At 59.0% G+C, this 22,110-nt stretch overlaps 1 protein-coding gene across 1 annotated transcript; it reads right to left on the bottom strand.

The window, feature by feature from the left end:
• Window positions 1-2,618: 2,618 nt before the first annotated feature.
• Window positions 2,619-21,606, bottom strand: MCRS1 (microspherule protein 1). The gene is made up of 14 exons (XM_054295454.1): window positions 21,547-21,606; window positions 20,823-20,931; window positions 18,648-18,813; window positions 16,898-17,053; window positions 15,088-15,197; window positions 12,772-12,880; window positions 10,408-10,546; window positions 8,752-8,827; window positions 8,311-8,339; window positions 7,585-7,677; window positions 7,285-7,367; window positions 5,518-5,605; window positions 3,923-4,050; window positions 2,619-2,752 (listed from the first exon to the last, which is right to left on the bottom strand). The coding sequence occupies exons 2-14, from the start codon at window positions 20,921-20,923 to the stop codon at window positions 2,666-2,668; spliced, it is 1,365 nt and encodes a 454-aa protein (XP_054151429.1). The 5' UTR covers window positions 20,924-20,931; window positions 21,547-21,606; the 3' UTR covers window positions 2,619-2,665.
• Window positions 21,607-22,110: the final 504 nt, after the last annotated feature.

Below are 22,110 nucleotides of genomic sequence, written 5' to 3'. Positions count from 1 at the left end.
ATTTCCCTTTGGGATTTGTGCTGTCCCCCCTCCCCCCATCACACTCCACCATTTTTGGGTTTTCTCTGGAATTTATTTCAGGAATTTCCTCCCCTCCCTCCCCACACCCCAATCCCAGCCCCAAATTTTTGGGATTTTTTTGGGAATTTTGGGAGATTCCCCAATTTCCCCCTTTTTTTTTTCCTATATTTTTCCCAACTTTTGGGGTTTTTTGTTTTCTTTTTTCTTTTTTTCTTTGGGGAATTTTCCCCTTCAACGAACAAAACTTGAGAACAAATCCAATAAAAACTTTGGAGCTTTAAAAATTCGGGAATTTCGGGTTTTGGGAAGGGACCAAAATTTGGGATTTGGGGGGGAAATTTTGGGGCAATTCCGAGGAAATTCAGCCCAGCCCAAACTGGGAGCACTGGGAGGGTCCCAGTCCCAAACTGGTGGCACTGGGACAATCCCAGTCCCAAACTGGGAGCACTGGGAGGTCACTGGGAGGGTCCCAATCTCAAACTGGGAGCACTGGGATTATCCCAGTTCCAAACTGGTGTTACTGGGAGGGTCCCAGTCCCAAACTGGGAGCACTGGGAGGGTCCCAGTTCCAAACTGGTGGCACTGGGGCAATTCCAGTCCCAAACTGGGAGCACTGGGAAGGTTCCAGTCCCAAACTGGGAGCACTGGGACAATCCCAGTCCCAAACTGGGAGCACTGGGAGGGTCCCAGTCCCAAACTGGTGGCACTGGGACAATCCCAGTCCCAAACTGGGAGCACTGGGAGGTCACTGGGAGGGTCCCAATCTCAAACTGGGAGCACTGGGATTATCCCAGTTCCAAACTGGTGTTACTGGGAGGGTCCCAGTCCCAAACTGGGAGCACTGGGAGGGTCCCAGTTCCAAACTGGTGGCACTGGGGCAATTCCAGTCCCAAACTGGGAGCACTGGGAAGGTTCCAGTCCCAAACTGGGAGCACTGGGACAATCCCAGTCCCATACTGGTGTTACTGGGATGATCCCAATCTCAAACTGGTGTCACTGGGACAGTTCCAGTCCCATACTGGTGTTACTGGGAGGGTCCCAGGCCCATACTGGGATGGTCCCAGTCTCATACTGGGAGCACTGGGAGGTCACTGGGACAGTCCCAGTCCCAAACTGGGAGCACTGGGAGGATCCCAGTCTAAAACTGGGATGGTCCCAGTCCCAAACTGGTGTCACTGGGAGAGCACTGGGATGATCCCAATCTCAAACTGGTGGCACTGGGACAATTCCAGTCCCATACTGGGAGCACTGGGAGGATCCCAGTCTAAAACTGGGATGGTCCCAGTCCCCTACTGGTGTTACTGGGACAGTCCCAGTCCCAAACTGGGAGGATCCCAGTCCCACAGCGGTGTTACTGGGAGGGTCCCAGTCCCAAACTGGGAACACTGGGAGCGTTCCCAGTCCCAAACTGGGAGCACTGGGAGGATCCCAGTCTAAAACTGGGATGGTCCCAGTCCGCTACTGGTGTTACTGGGAGGTCACTGGGATGGTCCCAGTCCCAAACTGGGAGCACTGGGACAATCCCAGTCCCAAACTGGTCCGTACTGGTGTCACTGGGACACTCCCAGTCCCGCACTGGTGTTACTGGGACCATCCCAGTCCCGTCCCAGTCCCAAACTGGTCTGTACTGGTGTCACTGGTTCCCTACTGGTGTCCCTGGTGTCACTGGGACAGTCCCAGTCTCATACTGGTGTTACTGGGATGTCACTGGGATGATCCCAGTCCCGCACTGGTAGCTACTGGTCCATACTGGTGTCACTGGGAGGCTCCCAGTCCCAAACTGGGACACTCCCAGTCCCGTACTGGTCTGTACTGGTGCCATACTGGTGTCACTGGGACCATCCCAGTCCCATACTGGTCCGTACTGGTGTCACTGGGACACTCCCAGTCCCAAACTGGTGTCCCTGGTGTTACTGGGACAATTCCAGTCCCACACTGGTGTTACTGGGAGGCTCCCAGTCCCAAACTGGGACACTCCCAGTGCTGTACTGGTCTGTACTGGTGTCCCTGGGACACTCCCAGTCCCGTCCCAGTCCCATACTGGTCCGTACTGGTCCATACTGGTGTCACTGGTGTCCCCGGTGTCACTGGGACACTCCCAGTCCCAAACTGGTCTGTACTGGTCCGTACTGGTGTCCCTGGTGTCACTGGGACACTCCCAGTCCCGTCCCAGTCCCGTACTGGTCCGTACTGGTGCCATACTGGTGTCCCCGGTGTCACTGGGACACTCCCAGTCCCATACTGGTCTGTACTGGTGTCACTGGTGTCCCTGGTGTCACTGGGACACTCCCAGTCCCGTCCCAGTCCCATACTGGTCCGTACTGGTCCGTACTGGTGTCACTGGTGTCCCTGGTGTCCCTGGTGTCACTGGGACACTCCCAGTCCCATACTGGTCCGTACTGGTCCGTACTGGTGTCACTGGTGTCACTGGTGTCACTGGTGTCACTGGGACACTCCCAGTCCCGTCCCAGTCCCATACTGGTCCGTACTGGTCCGTACTGGTGTCCCTGGTGTCACTGGGACACTCCCAGTCCCGTCCCAGTCCCATACTGGTCCGTACTGGTCCGTACTGGTGTCACTGGTGTCCCTGGTGTCACTGGGACACTCCCAGTCCCATACTGGTCTGTACTGGTCCATACTGGTGTCACTGGTGGCCGAGGCGCGCGGCCTCGCTGCGGATCATCGCGATCAGCTCCTGATTGATCAGGAACACGAAGCGCAGGCTGGCGATCTGGGGGGGGGGAGGGGCGGTGAGACCCCTCCCCAAAATCCCACAGACCCCCAAAAACCCAGAGACCCCAAAATCCCAGAGACCCCAAAATCCCCCCCCAGGACCCCTCCCCAAAATCCCACAGACCCCAAAATCCCCCCAGGACCCCTCCCCAAAATCCCACAGACCCCCAAAATCCCCCCCCAGGACCCCCAAAATCCCCCCCCAGGACCCCTCCCCAAAATCCCACAGACCCCCATAAAACCCAGAGACCCCAAAATCCCCCCCCAGGACCCCCCCCCAAATCCCTGAGACCCCCAAAATCCCTGAGACCCCCCATAAAACCCAGAGACCCCAAAATCCCCCCCCAGGACCCCTCCCCAAATCCTGGGACCCCTCCCCAAAATCCCCCCAAATCGGAATCCTCCAGAGACCCCTCCCCAAATCTTGGGACCTCCAAAACCCCTCAGAACCCCCCAAATCTCCCCCAAATGGCCCTTAGGACCCCCCCAAATCCTCCCTGGACTCCCTAAAATCCCCCCAAACCCTTCTGGGACCCCCAAATTCCCCCCAGGACCCCCCAAACCCCTCCAGGACCCCCCAAATTCCCTCCAGGACCCCCTAAAATCCCCCCAAAACCCCCCAGGACTCCTCAAGGACCCCCCAAATCCTCCCCAGGACCCCAGAAATCTCCCCCAAACTGTCCCAAAACCCCCCAGAATCCCCCCAAAATCTCCCTCAAACCCCTCCAGGACCCCCCAAATCTCCCCCAAACCCCTCCAGGACCCCCCAAAATCCCTTCAGGGACCCCCAAATTCCACCTCAACCACGGAGTTGTTGCTGAGTTTCCATTTGCTGCCCCCCAGCACGGGGCGGCCGTCGATGAAGATCGACCCCAAATCCCCCCCAAACCCTTCTGGGACCCCCCAAATTCCCCCCCCAGGACCCCCCCAGATTCCCCCCAAATCCCCCCAGGGCACCTCAAAACCTCCCCAAGAGCCTTTGGGGACCCCCCAAATCCCTCCAGGACCCCCCAAATCCCCCCCAGGATTCCTCAAATCCCCCTCAAAACCCCTTCGGAACTCCCCAAAACTCCTCCAGGACCCCCTAAAACGCCTCAAATCTCCCCCAGATCCCTCCCAAACCCCTCCAGGACCCCCCAAAATCCCTTCAGGGACCCCCAAATTCCACCTCAACCACGGAGTTGTTGCTGAGTTTCCATTTGCTGCCCCCCAGCACGGGGCGGCCGTCGATGAAGATCGGCCGCCGGCCCTCGTTGGCGATGAAGAATTCCCCGTTGTTCTTCAGCTTGATCACCCCTGGAAAAAGGGGGAAAAATTCGGGAATTTCGGCAATTTTGGGGGATTTCCGGGAATTCCCAAAAATTCCAAAAGGTTCCCCACAACCCCTGAGGGTTTTGGGGGGGTTTTGGGGGGGTTTTGGGGGGGTTAAATGGTGGGGAAAGGGTTGGTGGAAAAATGGAGATTTGATAGAAATGCCCCAAAAATGGCCCCAAAAATCCTTCAGGAAAACCCAAAATATCCCCAGATGTATGGGGGACCTCAAAACCCACCCAAAAAAAACCCAAAACTCCCTGAGGAACCCCAAAATACCCCCAAAAAACCCAAAAAAACCCCAAATCCCCCTCAGATCACCCTTCAGATGGGAATCCTTTCAAAAACCCCAAAAACGCCACAAAAACCACCCAGAAACCCCCCAAAAATCCCTGGAGGATCCCCAAAAAAAATCCCAAAACCCTCTGGGGGATCCCAAAATACCCAAAAAAACCCAAAACCCCCTGAGATCCATCCAAAAACCCCATTAAAAAACCCCAAAAAACCCCAAATGCTCCCCAAAAAAACCCTAAATCTCCCCCCAGCATCCCTTCAAAAACCCCATAAAAAGCTCCCAAAAATCCCCAAAAAACCACCCAAAAACCCCCAAAAATCCCTGGATATTCATCCCAAAATATCCCCAAATGCATGGGGGGACCTCAAAACCCCCCAGAAAAACCCCAAAACCCCAAAAAATCCCCCCAAAAAAACCCAAATCCCCCCCCAAGATCACCCCGAGACCCCTCCAAAACCCTCAGCAACTCCCCCCAAAAACTCCATAAAAACCTCCAAAGAAACCCCAAAAAAACCCCAAAAAAACCCCAAAAACTCCCCAAAATCCCAGTGAGGACCCCCCCAAACCCCTGGGGGACCCCAAAAAAATCCAAATCCCCCCAAAAAACCCCAAATCCCCCCCAAGATCACCCCGAGACCCTCAGCAACTCCCCCCAAAAACCCCATAAAAACCTCCAAAGAAACCCCAAAAAAACCCCAAAAAAACCCCAAAAACTCCCCAAAATCCCAGTGAGGACCCCCCCAAACCCCTGGGGGACCCCAAAAAAATCCAAATCCCCCCAAAAAACCCCAAATCCCCCCAAGATCACCCCGAGACCCTCAGCAACTCCCCCCAAAAACCCCATAAAAACCTCCAAAGAAACCCCAAAAAAACCCCAAAAAAACCCCAAAAACTCCTTAAAATCCCAGTGAGGACCCCCCCAAACCCCTGGGGGACCCCAAAAAAATCCAAATCCCCCCAAAAAACCCCAAATGCCCCCCAAGATCACCCCGAGACCCTCAGCAACTCCCCCCAAAAACCCCATAAAAACCTCCAAAGAAACCCCAAAAAAACCCCCAAAAAACCCCAAAAACTCCCCAAAATCCCAGTGAGGACCCCCCCAAACCCGTGGGGGACCCCAAAAACCCCCAAATCCCCCCAAAAAACCCCAAACCCACCCTGCTTGCGGGAGATTTTCCAGGCTGGGCCCTCCAGGGCCAGGTCCACGTCGATCTGGTTGTCCTTGGTGGCTCTGCCCAGGGTGATCTGGGGACATTTGGGGTTTTTGGGGGGGATTTGGGGTTTTTTTGGGGGGGTTTTGGGGATTTTTGGGGTTTTTTTGGGGTTTTGGGGTTTTTTGGGGGCTCTTCAAGTGGAATTTGTGGAGTTTTTGGGGTTTTTCTGGGGGTTTTAGGGGGGTTTTATGGGGTTTTTGTGGGGAGTTGCTGAGGTTTATGGAGGGGTCTCGGGGTGATCTGGGGGGATTTGGGGTTTTTTGGGGGATTTGGGGTTTTTTGGGGGTTTTGGGGTTTTTTGGGGTTTTTTTGGGGGCTCTTCAAGTGGAATTTGTGGAGTTTTTGAGGTTTTAGGGGGGTTTTATGGGGTTTTTGTGGGGTGTTGCCGAGGGTTTTTGGAGGGATCTCGGGGTGATCTGGGGGGATTTGGGGTTTTTTTGGGGTTTTTGGGGATTTTTGGGGTTTTGATGGGTTTTGGGGGAGTCCTCACAGGGAGTTTGTGAAGTTTTTTGGGGTTTTGGGTGGGTTTTGGGGGGTTTTTGGGGGGTGTTGTTGAGGTTTTCGGAGGGGTCTTGGGGTGATCTGGGGGATTTGGGGTTTTTTGGGATTTTTGGGGGGTCCCAGGTGAGGTTTTGGGGTATTTAGGGGCGTTTTTTGGGGTTTAGGGATATTTCTGGGTATTTTGGGGGGTGTTTTTGGGGTGGCTTTGGTATTTTGGGGGATGTTTCAGGGGTATTGTGGGGTATTTAAAGGTGGTTTTTGGGGTTTTGGGGATGTTTTTGGGGGTATTTTTGGGGGATTTGGGGGTGTTTTTGGGGGATGTTTTTGGGGTGTTTTGGGGGTATTTTTGAGGTGTTTTATGGGGTGGTTTTGGGGATGTTTTGTGGGGGGGTTTTAGGGTGTTTTTGGGGTGTTTGGAGGTATTTTGGGGGTGTTTTTTGGGTATTTTTGGGGATGTTTTTGGGGTGTCTTTGGGCTGTTTTGGGGGTTTTTATGGGGTGTTTTTGGGGTACTTTTGGGGGATGGTTTTGGGGGTATTTTTGGGGTGTTTTTGGGGATGGTTTTGGAGTGTCTTGGGATGGTTTTGGGATGGTTTCGGGGATGGTTTTTGGGGTTTTTGGGGTATTTGGGGATGTTTTTTGGGGGTTTTTGGGGTGGTTTTTGGGGATGTTTTGGGGTTTTTGGGGATGTTTTTGGGGGGGGTTTTTGGGGATGTTTTTGGGTGGGTTTTGGGGTGGTTTTTGGGGATGTTTCGGGGTTTTTGGGGTGGGTTTTGGGGTGGTTTTTGGGGATGTTTTTGGGGTGGGTTTTGGGGTGGTTTTTGGGGATGTTTTTGGGGATGTTTTTGGGGTGGTTTTGGGGGATGTTTTTGGGGTGGGTTTTGGGGTGGTTTTTGGGGATGTTTTGGGGTATTTGGGGGATGTTTTTTGGGGGTTTTTGGGGTGGTTTTTGGGGATGTTTTTGGGTGGTTTTGGGGGATGTTTTCGGGGTGTTTTTGGGGTGGTTTTTGGGATGTTTTTGGGGTGGGTTTTGGGGTGGTTTTTGGGGATGGTTTTTGGGGTGGTTTTGGGGTGGTTTTTGGGGTGGTTTTGGGGTGGTTTTTGGGGGTTTTTGGGGTGGTTTTTGGGGATGTTTTGGGGTTTTTGGGGATGTTTTCGGGTGTTTTTGGGGTGGTTTTGGGGGATGTTTTCGGGGTTTTTTGGGTCTCACCTCGCGGGAGCGCATCAGGTACCGAACCATCCGGCCCCGCAGCACGGCCAGAGTCTGACTGTCGAAATCCGGGGAGCTCATCCCTGGGACGGACGGACAGACGGACAGTGAGGGGACAGACGGACAATGGGGACAATGGGGACAGTGACGGGACAGACAGACAGCCAGGGGACAGTGATGGGACAGACGGACAATGGGGACAAATCCAGGGAACTCATCCCTGGGGACAGAGGGACACGGGGACAGATGGATGGACACAGGGATGGACAGACGGACGGACGGACGGACGGCCGCACCCACCTGTGATGGAGTCCACCAGCACCTGCCAGCGGTGCAGCTCCTGCTCCAGCTGCCGGATCTCGCGCTTCTGGCGCCGGTCAGCAACGGTCAGCTCTGATGGACGGACAGACAGACAGACAGACAGACACAGGGTCAGCAACGGTCAGCTCTGATGGACGGACAGACAGACAGACAGACACAGGGTCAGCTCTGATGGACGGACAGACAGACAGACAGACACAGGGTCAGCAACGGTCAGCTCTGATGGACGGACAGACAGACAGACACAGGGTCAGCAACGGTCAGCTCTGATGGACGGACAGACAGACAGACAGAGACAGGGTCAGCTCTGATGGACAGACAGGGTCAGACACAGGGTCAGCTCTGACAGACAGACAGACAGGGTCAGCTCTGATGGACAGACAGACAGACAGACACAGGGTCAGCAACGGTCAGCTCTGATGGACGGACAGACAGACAGACAGACAGACACAGGGTCAGCAATGGTCAGCTCTGACGGACGGACAGACAGACAGACAGACACAGGGTCAGCTCTGACGGACGCACAGACAGACAGACAGGGTCAGCTCTGACAGACAGACAGACGGACAGACAGGGTCAGCTCTGACGGACGGACAGACAGACAGACAGGGTCAGCTCTGATGGACAGACAGACAGACAGACAGACAGACAGGGTCAGCTCTGACGGACGGACAGACAGACAGACAGAGGTTCCAGCGCTCTCACCGTGCTCCAGGACCTCGTCCCGCACGTCCCTGTGGGGAGTGAGAGGTGACACAGAGACCCCAAAAACCCCAAATCCCCCCCCAAAAAACCCCAAATCTCCCTCAGACACCCCCAAACTCCTCCAACCCCCCAAATCCCCCCCCAAAACTGCCCCCGAGCCCCCCAAAATCCCCCCAGACCCCCCAAACCTCCCAAAATTCCCCCCCAAAAGCTCCCCAGGACCCCCCAAACCCCTCTAAGCCCCCCCTGACCCCCCAAATTTCCCCCAACCAACCCCAAAATCCCCCCAATACCCCCCCTATCCTTCAAAGCCCCCCCAGACCCTCCCAAATCCCCCCAAGCCCCTCCAGATGCCCCAAATTCCCCCCAAAATCCCTCTCAGACCCCCCATAACTGCCCCAGGACCCCCCAAAATCCCCCCAAATCCCCCCCCAGCCCCACCTGAGTTTGCCATCGTCCAGCAGCTCCTCGGCGTCGGAGAAATTCAGGACCTGATCCCCCTTGGGCAGGGGCTGCACTGCAGGAGCAGGGGGGGTCAGACCCCAAAAAACCCCAAAAATCCCCCCAAAAAATCCCCCAAAAACCCCCCCAAAAGCCCAAATCCCCCTTGGGCAGGGGCTGCACTGCAGGAGCAGGGGGGGTCAGACCCCAAAAACACCAAAAACCCCAAAAAAACCCCAAAAAAACCCCAAAAATCCCAAATCCCACCTGACCCCCCTTGGGCAGGGGCTGCACTGCAGGAGCAGGGGGGGTCAGACCCCAAAAATCCCCAAAGTCCCCCCAAAATATCACCAAAACCCCCCCAAAAACCCAAATCCCCCTTGGGCAGGGGCTGCACTGCAGGAGCAGGGGGGGTCAGACCCCAAAAATCCCCAAAGTCCCCCCAAAAAATCCCCCAAAAACCCCCCCAAAAACCCAAATCCCCCTTGGGCAGGGGCTGCACTGCAGGAGCAGGGGGGGTCAGAACCCCAAAATATCACCAAAAAAACCCCAAAAAAAATCCCAAAAATCCCAAATCCCACCTGACCCCCCTTGGGCAGGGGCTGCACTGCAGGAGCAGGGGGGGTCAGACCCCAAAAATCCCCAAAGTCCCCCCAAAATATCACCAAAAACCCCCAAAAACCCAAATCCCCCTTGGGCAGGGGCTGCACTGCAGGAGCAGGGGGGGTCAGATCCCAAAAATCCTCCCAAAAAACCCAAAAACCCCCAAATTCCACCTGGGATCCCCAAATCCCCCTCGGGCAGGGGCTGCATGCAGGAGCAGGGGGGGGTCAGACCCCAAAAAAACTCAAAATCCCCCCAAAAAAACCCAAAAAACCCCAAATCCCCCTTGGGCAGGGGCTGCACTGCAGGACCGGGGGGGTCAGAACCCCAAAATATCACCAAAAAAACCCCAAAAAAACCCCAAAAATCCCAAATCCCACCCGATCCCCCTCGGGCAGGGGCCGCATGCAGGACCGGGGGGGGGTCAGAACCCAAAAATCCCCTCAGGGACCCCCAAACTCCCCCTAAATTCCCCCAAAACCCCCCCAGGACCCCCTGCAGCCCCCTCCCCACCTGTCCAGGTGTTACAGGTGCAGGTACTGCTGCACTTTGGGGGTCTCTGAACCTTCCAGGACCCCCCAAAACCCCCCTGGGACCCCCCAAAACCCCCCTGGGACCCCCTAAATCTCCACTAAAACCCTTCCAGGACCCCCCAAATCCCCCCGGGACCCCCCAGCCCCCCCCCAAGCCCCCTGCCCACCTGTCTGGTCCTGTCCAGGTGGTACTGGCGCAGGAGCTGCTGCACTTTGGGGGTCCCTGAACCTCCCAGGACCCCCCAAAACCCCCCTGGGACCCCCTAAATCACCACTAAAACCCTTCCAGGACCCCCCAAATCCCCCCAAACCCCCTCCAAACCCCCCCCAAGCCCCCTCCCCACCTGTCTGGTCCTGTCCAGGTGTTACAGGTGCAGGTACTGCTGCACTTTGGGGGTCTCTGAACCTCCCAGGACCCCCCAAAACCCCCCTGGGACCCCCTAAATCACCACTAAATCCCCCCTGGGACCCCCCAAATCCCCCCGGGACCCCCCAGCCCCCCCCCAAGCCCCCTGCCCACCTGTCTGGTCCTGCAGCAGGTGGTACTGGCGCAGGAGCTGCCAGTGCAGCTGCAGGGCCTTGGGGGTCCTGGCAGGGTAAAACACGGCCGGGTGGCGCTGCAGCAGCTCCTGGAAGGTGTCCAGGGACGGCGCCGGGCTCTGGGGACATCAAGGGACGTTTGGGGACATTTGGGGACACCAGGGGACACCAGGGGACACGGGGACAGGGTGAGGGGACGTGGGGATAGGGCATGGGACAGGTCCCGGCAGGGTAAAACATGACATGCCACAGGTCCTGGAAGGTGTCCAGGGACAGGACAGGGCTCTGGGGACATCAAGGGACATTTGGGGACACCAAGGGACACCAAGGGACACGGGGACAGGGCAGGGGACACAGCAAGAGACATGGGGCATGGCAGGGGACAGGTCCTGGCAGGGTAGAATATGGTGTGTGGCAGGTCCTGGAAGGTGTCCAGTGAGGGGACAGGGCTCTGGGGACATTTGGGGACATGGCAGGGGACACCAAGTGACATGGGGACAGGGTGAGGGGATGTGGGGATAGGGCAGGGGACAGGTCCCGGCAGGGTAAAACACAGCCTGTCACAGGTCCTGGAAGGTGTCCAGCGAGGGCACCGGGCTCTGGGGACATCAAGGGACATTTGGGGACACCAAGGGACACCAGGGGACACGGGGACAGGGCAGGGGACACAGCAAGAGACATGGGGCATGGCAGGGGACAGGTCCTGGCAGGGTAGAATATGGTGTGTGGCAGGTCCTGGAAGGTGTCCAGTGAGGGGACAGGGCTCTGGGGACAGTTGGGGACATGGCAGGGGACACCAAGTGACATGGGGACAGGGTGAGGGGGACAGGGCAAGGGACAGGTCCCGGCAGGGTAAAACACAGCCTGTCACAGGTCCTGGAAGGTGTCCAGCGAGGGCACCGGGCTCTGGGGACATTTGGGGACGTTTGGGGACATTTGGGGACATGGGGACATGGCAGGGGACACCAAGGGACAGACACAGGGACATGGGGCATGGCAGGGGACAGGTCCTGGCAGGGTAAAACATGACATGCAGCAGGTCCTGGAAGGTGTCCAGGGACAGGACAGGGCTCTGGGGACAGCTGGGGACACGTCAGGGGACATTTGGGGACAGTCCCTCACCGATGGCACTCGTGTCAGCAGCAGTGGGGTGATGCTAAGTGACATGAGGTGACATTTGGGGACATTTGGTGACATTAGGGGACACTGATCGATGGCACTCGGGTCAGGGGGATGACATTAGGTGACATTAGGTGACATTAGGTGACATGGGGTGGCACTTGGTGGCACTGACCCATGGCACTCGGGTCAGGGGGGTGACGTTAGGGGACATTTGGGGACATCTGGGGACAGTCCCTACCGATGGCACTCGGGTCAGCAGCAGGGGGTGATGTCAGGTGACATGAGGTGACATTTGGGGACACTAGGTGGCACTGACCGATGGCACTCGGGTCAGGGGGATGACATGAGGTGACATTAGGTGACATTAAGGGACATTTGGTGGCACTGACCGATGGCACGCGGGTCAGGGGAGTGATGTTAGGTGACATTAGGTGACACTAGGTGACACTAGGGGACACTGACCGATGGCACTCGGGTCAGGGGGGTGATGTTAGGTGACATTAGGTGACATTAAGGGACATGAGGTGGCACTGACTGATGGCACTCGGGTCAGCAGCAATGGGGTGATGTTAGGTGACATTAAGTGACATTTAGGGACATTTGGTGGCACTGACCGATGGCACGCGGGTCAGGGGGGTGACATGAGGTGACGTGAGGTGACATTTGGGGACATTAGGTGGCACTGACCGATGGCACGCGGGTCAGGGGAGTGATGTTAGGTGACATTAGGTGACATTAGGTGACATTAGGTGACACTAGGGGACACTGACCGATGGCACTCAGGTCAGGGGGATGACATGAGGTGGCATTTAGGGACATTTGGGGACAGTCCCTCACCGATGGCACGCGGGTCAGGGGGGTGACATGAGGTGACATGAGGTGACATCTGGGGACATTTGGGGACACTGACCGATGGCACGCGGGTCAGGGGGGTGACATGAGGTGACATGAGGTGACATCTGGGGACATTTGGGGACACTGACCGATGGCACGCGGGTCAGGGGAGTGACATGAGGTGACATGAGGTGACATGAGGTGACATCTGGGGACATTTGGGGACACTGACCGATGGCACGCGGGTCAGGGGGGTGACATGAGGTGACATGAGGTGACATCTGGGGACATTTGGGGACACTGACCGATGGCACGCGGGTCAGGGGAGTGACATGAGGTGACATGAGGTGACATGAGGTGACATCTGGGGACATTTGGGGACACTGACCGATGGCACGCGGGTCAGCAGCTGCTCCTCGGCCTTGCTGAACAGCACCTTGCTCTGGATGGCGGCCACGGCCTCGGGGTGCAGCTGCCGCATGGCCTGGCACGACAGCCTGGGGACATCATTGGGGACATTGGGGACATCATTGGGGACATCCCTGTGACACCCCTGTGACAGCCCTATGGCCTGGCACGACAGCCTGGGGACAGTGGGGACATTGGGGACATCATTGGGGACACCCCTGGGACACCCCTGTGACAGCCCTATGGCCTGGCACGACAGCCTGGGGACATCATTGGGGACATTGGGGACATCATTGGGGACACCCCTGTGACACCCCTGTGGCACCCCTGTGACAGCCCTATGGCCTGGCACGACAGCCTGGGGACATTGGGGACATTGGGGACATCATTGGGGACATCCCTGTGACACCCCTGTGGCACCCCTGCGACAGCCCTATGGCCTGGCACGACAGCCTGGGGACATCATTGGGGACACTGGGGACATTGGGGACATCCCTGTGGCACCCCAACCCTCGGGGTGCAGCTGCCGCATGGCCTGGCACGACAGCCTGGGGACATCATTGGGGACATTGGGGACATTGGGGACAGGTGTGACACCCCTGTGGCACCCCTGTGAAAGCCCTATGGCCTGGCACGACAGCCTGGGGACATCATTGGGGACATTGGGGACATCATTGGGGACATTGGGGACATGTGTGACACCCCTGGGACACCCCAGGGACAGCCCTATGGCCTGGCACGACAGCCTGGGGACTCCATTGGGGACATCATTGGGGACACTGGGGACATGTGTGACACCACTGGGACATCCCTCAGGGACAGTCCCATGGCCTGGCATGAGAGCCTGGGGACATCATTGGGGACATTGGGGACAGCTGTGACACCCCTCAGGGACAGCCCACGGCCTGGCATGAGCCTGGGGACATTGGGGACACAGGTGACACCTCTGGGACTGTCCCCAAATCCCTGGGACCCCCCTGGGGACACCTGGGACCCTCCTGGGGTCCTCAAGCAGAAGCTCCCGGCGCTCCTGGGTGTCACACGGGTGTCCCATGGGTGTCACACCAATGTCACCTGTGTCCCCCTGCTGTCACCTGTGTCCCCTGAATCCCACGACCCCCCCACACCTGTGGGACCCCCCCAGGACCCCTAAAGACCCCCCAGGACCCCCCAGGACCCCCAAATGTCCCTCACTTGCGGATGACGGGGTCGTAGGGCAGCGAGTGCCAGCGCTCCTGGGTGTCACACGGGTGTCCCATTGGTGTCACACAAATGTCACCTGTGTCCCCTGAATCCCACGACCCCCCCCACACCTGTGGGACCCCCCCAGGACCCCCCAGGACCCCCCAAATGTCCCTCACTTGCAGATGACGGGGTCGTGGAGCAGCGAGTGCCAGCGCTCCTGGGTGTCACACAGGTGTCCCATGGGTGTCACACAAATGTCACCTGTGTCCCCTGAATCCCACAACCCCCCCACACCTGTGAGACCCCTGGGACCACCCAAAGACCCCCAGAAGCCCCTCAGGACCCCCCAAATGTCCCTCACTTGCAGATGACGGGGTCGTGGAGCAGCGAGTGCCAGCGCTCCTGGGTGTCCCATGGGTGTCCCATTGGTGTCCCATGGGTGTCACCTGTGTCCCCCGAGTCCCACGACCCCCTCACACCTGTGAGACCCCTGGGACCACCCAAAGACCCCCAGAAGCCCCTCAGGACCCCCAAATGTCCCTCACTTGCAGATGACGGGGTCCTGGAGCAGCGAGTGCCAGCGCTCCTGGGTGTCACACAGGTGTCCCATGGGTGTCACTTGTGTCCCCTGAATCCCACAACCCCCCCACACCTGTGAGACCCCCCCAGGACCCCTAAAGACCCCCCAGGACCCCCCAAAGACCCCCAAGGACCCCCAAAGACCCCCAAATGTCCCTCACTTGCAGACGACGGGGTCATAGAGCAGCGAGTGCCAGCGCTCCTGGGTGTCACACAGGTGTCCCATGGGTGTCACACAAATGTCACCTGTGTCCCCTGAATCCCATGACCCTGCCACACCTGTGAGACCCCTGGGACCACCCAAAGACCCCCAGAAGCCCCTCAGGACCCCCCAAATGTCCCTCACTTGCAGATGACGGGGTCCTGGAGCAGCGAGTGCCAGCGCTCCTGGGTGTCACACAAGTGTCCCATGGGTGCCCCATGGGTGCCACACAGGTGTCACACAAATGTCACCTGTGTCCCCTGAATCCCACGACCCCCCCGCACCTGTGGGACCCCCAAAGACCCCCCAGGACCCCCAAATGTCCCTCACTTGCAGATGACGGGGTCGTAGAGCAGCGAGTACCAGCGCTCCTGGATCTCGCGCAGGGTGAAGCGGCAGCTGAACTTCACCCCCAGGTGCACCGAGGTCAGGTCGTTGGTCTGGGGGGGCAAAAACACCCCAAAAATCAACAGGGGAGGGGTCCTGGGGGTGCTGGGGTCACCCCCAAATCCGGCAGGTGAGGGGGAGCCCCCAAAGCCCCCCAGGTGGGTCTGACCTGCACCATAAAGAACCATTGTGAGCGTTCTGGGGTTCCTCCCAAAATCACCCAAAATTCCCCAATTAAAGGGGGTCCCGCGGGCTTTGGGGGTTCCCCCAATTGAGGGGGGGTTCCCCAGCTGGGTGGGGGTCCCCCAAGTCCCTCCAGGTGAGGAGAGACCCCCAAAACCCCCCCAAAAGCCCCCAGGTGTGACCTCACCTGCATCGTAAGAAGCCATTGGGTCCTAAGTGACCGTTCTGGGGTTCCCCCCCAAATTCCCCCATCAAGGGGGGTTCTCCCAGGTTTGTGGGGGTTCCTCAGGTGGGTGGGGGTCCCCCAATTGAGGAGGGGGTCCCCCAAGTCCATCCAGGTGAAGAGAGACCCCCAAAACCTCCCCCAAACCCCTCAGGTGTGTCTCACCTGTTCCATAAGACACCATTGGGTCCTAAGTGACCGTTCTGGGGTTCCCCCCAAAATCTCCCCAAAATCCCCAATCAAGGGGGGTTTTCCCAGGTTTGTGGGGGTTCCTCAGGTGGGTGAGAGTTCCCCCAATTGAGAAGGGGGTCCCCCAAGTCCCTCCAGGTGAGGAGAGGTCCCCAAAACCCCCCAGGTGTGCCCTCACCTGCACCATAAGAAGCCGTTGGGCCGTAAGTCATCATTCTGGGGGTTCCCCCCAAAAATCCCCCAAATCCCCCAATCAAGGCGGATTTTCCCCGGGGTTTGGGGGTTCCCCCAGGTGTGTGGGGGTCCCCCAGGTGTGTGGGTGTCTCCCCAGCCCCCCAGGTGAGCCTGACCTGCAGCACAGCGTTGATGAGCAGCAGATCGTCCGCGGGTTTCCACCTGCCCGGCCCAGGTCCCCTCCTTGGGGTTCCCCCCCAAATCCCTTAATTAAGGTGGATTTTCCCCGGGATTTGGGGGTTCCCCCAGGTGGGTGAGGGTCCCCCAATTGAGGAGGGGGTCCGCCAAGTCCCTCCAGGTGAGGAGAGACCCCCAAAACCTCCCCCAAAGCCCCCCAGGTGTGTCTGATCTGCACCACAAGAACCCATTGGGTCCCAAGTGACCGTTCTGGACATTCCCCCAAAAATCCCCCCAATCCCCCAATCAAGGCGGATTTTCCCCGGGGTTTGGGGGTTCCCCCAGGTGTGTGGGGGTCCCCCAGGTGTGTGGGTGTCTCCCCAGCCCCCCAGGTGAGCCTGACCTGCAGCACAGCGTTGATGAGCAGCAGATCGTCCGCGGGTTTCCACCTGCCCGGCCCAGGTCCCCTCCTTGGGGTTCCCCCCCAAATCCCTTAATTAAGGTGGATTTTCCCCGGGATTTGGGGGTTCCCCCAGGTGGGTGAGGGTCCCCCAATTGAGGAGGGGGTCCGCCAAGTCCCTCCAGGTGAGGAGAGACCCCCAAAACCTCCCCCAAAGCCCCCCAGGTGTGTCTGATCTGCACCACAAGAACCCATTGGGTCCCAAGTGACCGTTCTGGACATTCCCCCAAAAATCCCCCCAATCCCCCAATCAAGGCGGATTTTCCCCGGGGTTTGGGGGTTCCCCCAGGTGTGTGGGGGTCCCCCAGGTGTGTGGGTGTCTCCCCAGCCCCCCAGGTGAGCCTGACCTGCAGCACAGCGTTGATGAGCAGCAGATCGTCCGCGGGTTTCCACCTGCCCAGGTCGCGGGGGGCGGGGCTGGGTTTGCTCTTCTTGAGCCTCTTGGGCAGCGCCGGGGGGGGGCCGGGCCCGGGGGGGGGCGGGGGGGGCACGGCCCGGGACACCTGGGGGGGGACGGGGGGGGGGGTGACACCTGAGTGACACCTGGGGGACACCTGAGTGACACCTGAGGGGTCCCAGGTGGCACCCGAGTGTCCCCAGGATGCCCCGGACTGAGTGGGGGGGGCACAACCTGAAACACCTGGGGGGCACCTGAGGGGTCCTGGGGACACCTGAGGGGTCCTGGGGACACCTGAGGGTTCCCAGGTGGCACCTGAGGGGTCCTGGGGACACCTGAGGGGTCCTGGGGGCACCTGAGGGGTCCCAAGTGGCACCTGAGTCACACCTGAGTGTCCCCAGTGTCCCCAAGATGTCCCTGAGTGAGTGGGGGACACAGCCCAGGACACCTGGGGGGCACCTGAGGGGTCTTGGGGACACCTGAGGGGTCTTGGGGGGCACCTGAGGGGGTCCCAAGTGGCATCTGAGTGACACCTGAGTGTCCCCAGTGTCCCCAAGATGTCCCTGAGTGAGTGGGGGACACAGCCCAGGACACCTGGGGGGCACCTGAGGGGTCTTGGGGACACCTGAGGGGTCCCAAGTGGCACCTGAGGGGTCTTGGGGGACACCTGAGGGGTCCCCGGTGTCCCCAAGATGTCCCTGACTGGTTGGGGAGGGTCTGTAAAAGGTGGGAGGGGGCACGGCCCGGGACACCTGGGGGGGACAGGGGGGGTGGTGACACCTGGGGTGACACCTGGGGTGACATCTGAGTGTCCCCAGTGTCCCCAAGATGTCCCTGAGTGACATTAGGGGGGTGCTCCCAATTTCCCCTTTTTCCTTTTTTCCACAAATCCCACAAATCCCCCCTTTTCCCCCCAGATCCCAAATTCCCATATTTTCCCCAACTCCCCCCTTTTTCCCCCAAATTTCCTCCTTCCCCCCCCCAAATTCCTCCCTTTCTTCCCCAAACCCCCAAATTCCCATTTTCCCCCCAAACCCCATAATCCCAAATTTTCCCCCCAATTTCCATTTTTCCCCAATTCCTCCCCTTCTTCCCCAAACTCCATTTTCCCATTTTTCCCTCAAATCCCCAAATTCCCCCCCCCTTTCCCCCCAAGTTCCCATTTTCCCCAATTCCCATATTTTCCCCCCCAAAACTCCCACATTCCCCTAATTCCCATTTCTTCCCCAATTCCCCTTTCCTTCCTTAAATTCCCCCCATATTTTCCCACCATAATCCCAAATTTCCCCCCCATAAATTTCCCACATTTTTCCCCCCAAATTCCCCCATTTCCCCCCAAAATTCCCATATTTTGCCCCCCAAATTCCCATATTTCCCCAAATTCCCATATTCCCCCAATTCGTATTTTTTCCCCAATTCCCCCCCTTTCTTCCTTAAATTCCCCCCATATTTTCCCCCCATAATCCCAAATTTCCCATTTTTTTCCCAAATTCCCCCCATCCCCCCCTTTTCCCCTCCAAATTCCCAAATTTTCCCCAAATTCCCAAATATTTTTTCCTCAAATTCCCACATTTTTTTTCCCAAATTCCCACATTTTCCCAAATCCCCACCCCCCCCCCCCATATTTTCCTCAAATTCTCCCATTTTCCCCAAATTCCCCCATTTTCCCCAAAATTCCCATTTTTTCCCAATTTCCTCACCTTTTTCCTCTCTCCCGGGGGGGGCTCGGCGGCCGCCCCTCCCCCCCCCACCGGCCCTGCGGCCCCCCCGGGTCTGGGGGGGGGCTCAGGGCCCCCCTTGGCCCGCGAGGACTTGGCCAGGCTGGACTCGACCAGCTCGTCATCGAATTTCCGACGCTTGATGAACCTGGAACAAACTGGGATTAACTGGGAGCCACTGGGAACCATTGGGAGGGACTGGGAGGGACTGGGATGGAGCTGGGATTGACTGGAATTAACTGGGATTAACTGGGATTGACTGGGGCACTTGGCCAGGCTGGACTCGACCAGCTCGTCATCGAATTTCCGACGCTTGATGAACCTGGAATGAACTGGGAGTGACTGGGAGGGACTGGGAGGAACTGGGAACCAGTGGGAGGGAGCTGGGATGGACTGGAGTTAACTGGGATTAACTGGGATTGACTGGGGGCTTGGCCAGGCTGGACTCGACCAGCTCGTCATCGAATTTCCGACGCTTGATGAACCTGGAAACCAAACTGGGAGGGACTGGGAGGGACTGGGAACCAGTGGGAGGGAGCTGGGATGGACTGGGGTTAACTGGGATTAACTGGGATGGACTGGGGGCTTGGCCAGGCTGGACTCGACCAGCTCGTCATCGAACTTGCGACGCTTGATGAACCTGGAATGAACTGGGAGTGACTGGGAGGGACTGGGAGGGACTGGGAACCACTGGGAGGGAGCTGGGATTGACTGGAGTTAACTGAGATGGACTGGGACGGACTGGGGGCTTGGCCAGGCTGGACTCGACCAGCTCGTCATCGAATTTCCGACGCTTGATGAACCTGGAATGAACTGGGAGTGACTGGGAGGGACTGGGAACCACTGGGAGGGAGCTGGGATGGACTGGGAATCATTGGGATGGACTGGAATCAACTGGGATGGACTGGGAGGGAGCTTGGGTTAACTGGGATGGACTGGGGGCTTGGCCAGGCTGGACTCGACCAGCTCGTCATCGAACTTGCGACGCTTGATGAACCTGGAATGAACTGGGATTGACTGGGAACCACTGGGAGGGACTGGAGTTAACTGGGATTGACTGGGAGCCACTGGGAGGGACTGGGAACCACTGGGAGGGCAGCACGGGGCACTGGGAGGGAGCTGGGATTGACTGGAGTTAACTGGGATGGACTGGGATGGACTGGGGGCTTGGCCAGGCTGGACTCGACCAGCTCGTCGTCGAACTTGCGACGCTTGATGAACCTGGAATGAACTGGGAGTGACTGGGAGGGACTGGGAGGGACTGGGATTGACTGGGGGCTTGGCCAGGCTGGACCCAACCAGCTCATTGTTGAATTTCCGACACTTGATGAACCTGGAATGAACTGGGAGTGACTGGGAGGGACTGGGAGCCACTGGAAAGGGAGTGGGAACCAGTGGGATTGACAGGGATGGAGCTGGGAGGGACTGGGATTGACTGGAGTTAACTGGGATGGACTGGGAGGGACTGGGAGGGACCACGGGGTCCCCCTGGAGTGTCCCCAAGTGTCCCCAACCCCATCCCGGGCTGGGCTCAGACCCAAACCCCCCAACCTCCCCTTGTGTCCCCTCCCTGTGTCCCCTCCTGTCCTTTTGTGTCCCCCCTTGTCCCCTCCCTGTCCCCATCGCCACCCCTGTGTCCCCTCCTTGTGTCCCCACCTCCTCCCCATCCCCTCCTGTCCCTCCGTGTCCCCTCTCTGTGTCCCCTGTGTGTCCCAAATGTCCCCTGTGTGTCCCTTACCTGGAGGAGCTGCGCCGTTTGGGGACAGTCCCCGCCCTGTGCCCCCTCCCTGTCCCTGGTGTCCCAAATGTCCCCTGTGTGTCCCTTACCTGGAGGAGCTGCGCCGTTTGGGGACAGTCCCTGCCCTGTGTCCCCTCCCTGTCCCCACTGTCCCCTGGTGTCCCCAATGTCCCCTGGTGTCCCCAATGTCCCCAGTGTCCCTTACCTGGAGGAGCTGCGCCGTCTGGGGACAGTCCCTGCCCTGTGTCCCCTCCCTGTCCCTGGTGTCCCCAATGTCCCCTGGGTGTCCCTTACCTGGAGGAGCTGCGCCGTTTGGGGACAGTCCCTGTCCTGTGTGTCCCTTGTGTCCCCTGGCTGTCCCTGGGTCCCCTTCTGTCCCTGGTGTCCCCAATGTCCCCAATGTCCCCATTGTCCCTTACCTGGAGGAGCTGCGCCGTTTGGGGACAGTCCCCACGGGGGTGGCCGGGCCCCGCTTGGGCCCCGCCAGGGACTCCTCGTCCTCGGAGCGGCTGGTGGCCATGGTGGCATCTGGGGACACAAAAATGTCACCTCAGTGTCACCTCAGTGTCACCTGTGTCACCTCAGTGTCACGCCAGGACTGTGACACAGCCTGGGGACAATGGGGACACAGGGCAGGGGGACATGGAGGGGACACTGGTGGCCATGGTGGCATCTGGGGACACAGAAATGTCACCCCAGTGTCACCTCAGGGGTCACACCACACTTGGGGAGGGGGTTGGGGACAATGGGGACACAGGGGAGGGGACAGGGAGGGGACAAAGGACCCTCAGCGTCACCTCCTGGGTGCCACCACACCCTGGGGGACACTGAGGGACAACTGGGGACAGTGGGGACAGCGGAGGGGACACGAGGAGGGACTGGGAACAAGAGGGGGACAGAAGGGGGACACGGGTGGTCTGGGGACACTGAGGGGACACTGAGGTGACACGAAGAAGGGGCGGGGCCCTCACGGCGCCGCCAGCCCCAAACCCGGGCCTGACGCGGGCGCGATCCCGACCTCCCCGCCCCGACCGCCACCACCGCTGTCCCCAAGGCCCTCCCGGTGTCACCAAAGCCCCTCCCGGTGTCCCCAAAACCCTCCCGGTGTCACCAAATCCCCTCCCGGTGTCCCCAAGGCCTCACCAGCCCCGGCAGCTCCCGGCCGCCATGGCGGCGCCACTTCCGGCGCGCGCCGGAAGCAGATTTACGTCACGGGCGCCGCCATGTTGGAGGCTCCGCTGAAGCCTCAGAGTGCGGCGCCATGTTGAGTGTGGGCAGGGCCGCCCTGGGGGCGCTTCAGGCGCCGTTACCGGGGTTGTGGCGGGTTCGGAGCGGCCGGAACGGAGCCGTGAGATGAGGGCGTGTCCGGTTAGTCCGGAGATACGGTCGGGCCTGACGGTGGAGCGGCCAGTCCCATCATGGAGGCTGCCACAACCATCATGGCGGCCCCCACACTCAACATGGCGGTCGGCACACCCATCATGGCGGCCCCCATAGTCATCATGGCGGCAAACCCTGGACACTGAAGGATCACTCGGGGTCAGTGTGGGGTCAGCGCATTTTATTGGGGACAAAAAGTGACCCGTGGGGACAAAATGACCTCCGGGGCCGAACTGACCCCTGAGGCCGTGGCTCTGTCCGGCCACTGCCCGTCCTGGGGGCTCCAGGACATGGCAGGGCCTCCATGGGGCCTTCCCAGGGCACAGC

The sequence above is a fragment of the Melozone crissalis genome, unplaced genomic scaffold (assembly GCF_028551555.1).
Source record: "Melozone crissalis strain CALT ecotype California unplaced genomic scaffold, PUWL_Pcris_2 ptg000741l_1, whole genome shotgun sequence".
NCBI lineage: Eukaryota > Metazoa > Chordata > Aves > Passeriformes > Passerellidae > Melozone > Melozone crissalis.
Note: the sequence above shows the minus strand (reverse complement) of the source record. Positions and strands in the feature narration are given on the sequence as shown.

Excerpts from the sequence above, each read along its gene's own strand:
- MCRS1 (XM_054295454.1), bottom strand. The coding sequence starts at position 20,923 with ATGGCCACCAGCCGCTCCGAGGACGAGGAGTCCCTGGCGGGGCCCAAG. Across the intron at positions 18,814-20,822 it reads AAACGGCGCAGCTCCTCCAG|GTTCATCAAGCGTCGGAAAT; the intron begins GTAAGGGACAAT and ends AGTTTGTTCCAG. Across the intron at positions 10,547-12,771 it reads TGCTGACCCGCGTGCCATCG|AGCCCGGCGCCGTCCCTGGA; the intron begins GTCAGTGTCCCC and ends TGATGTCCCCAG.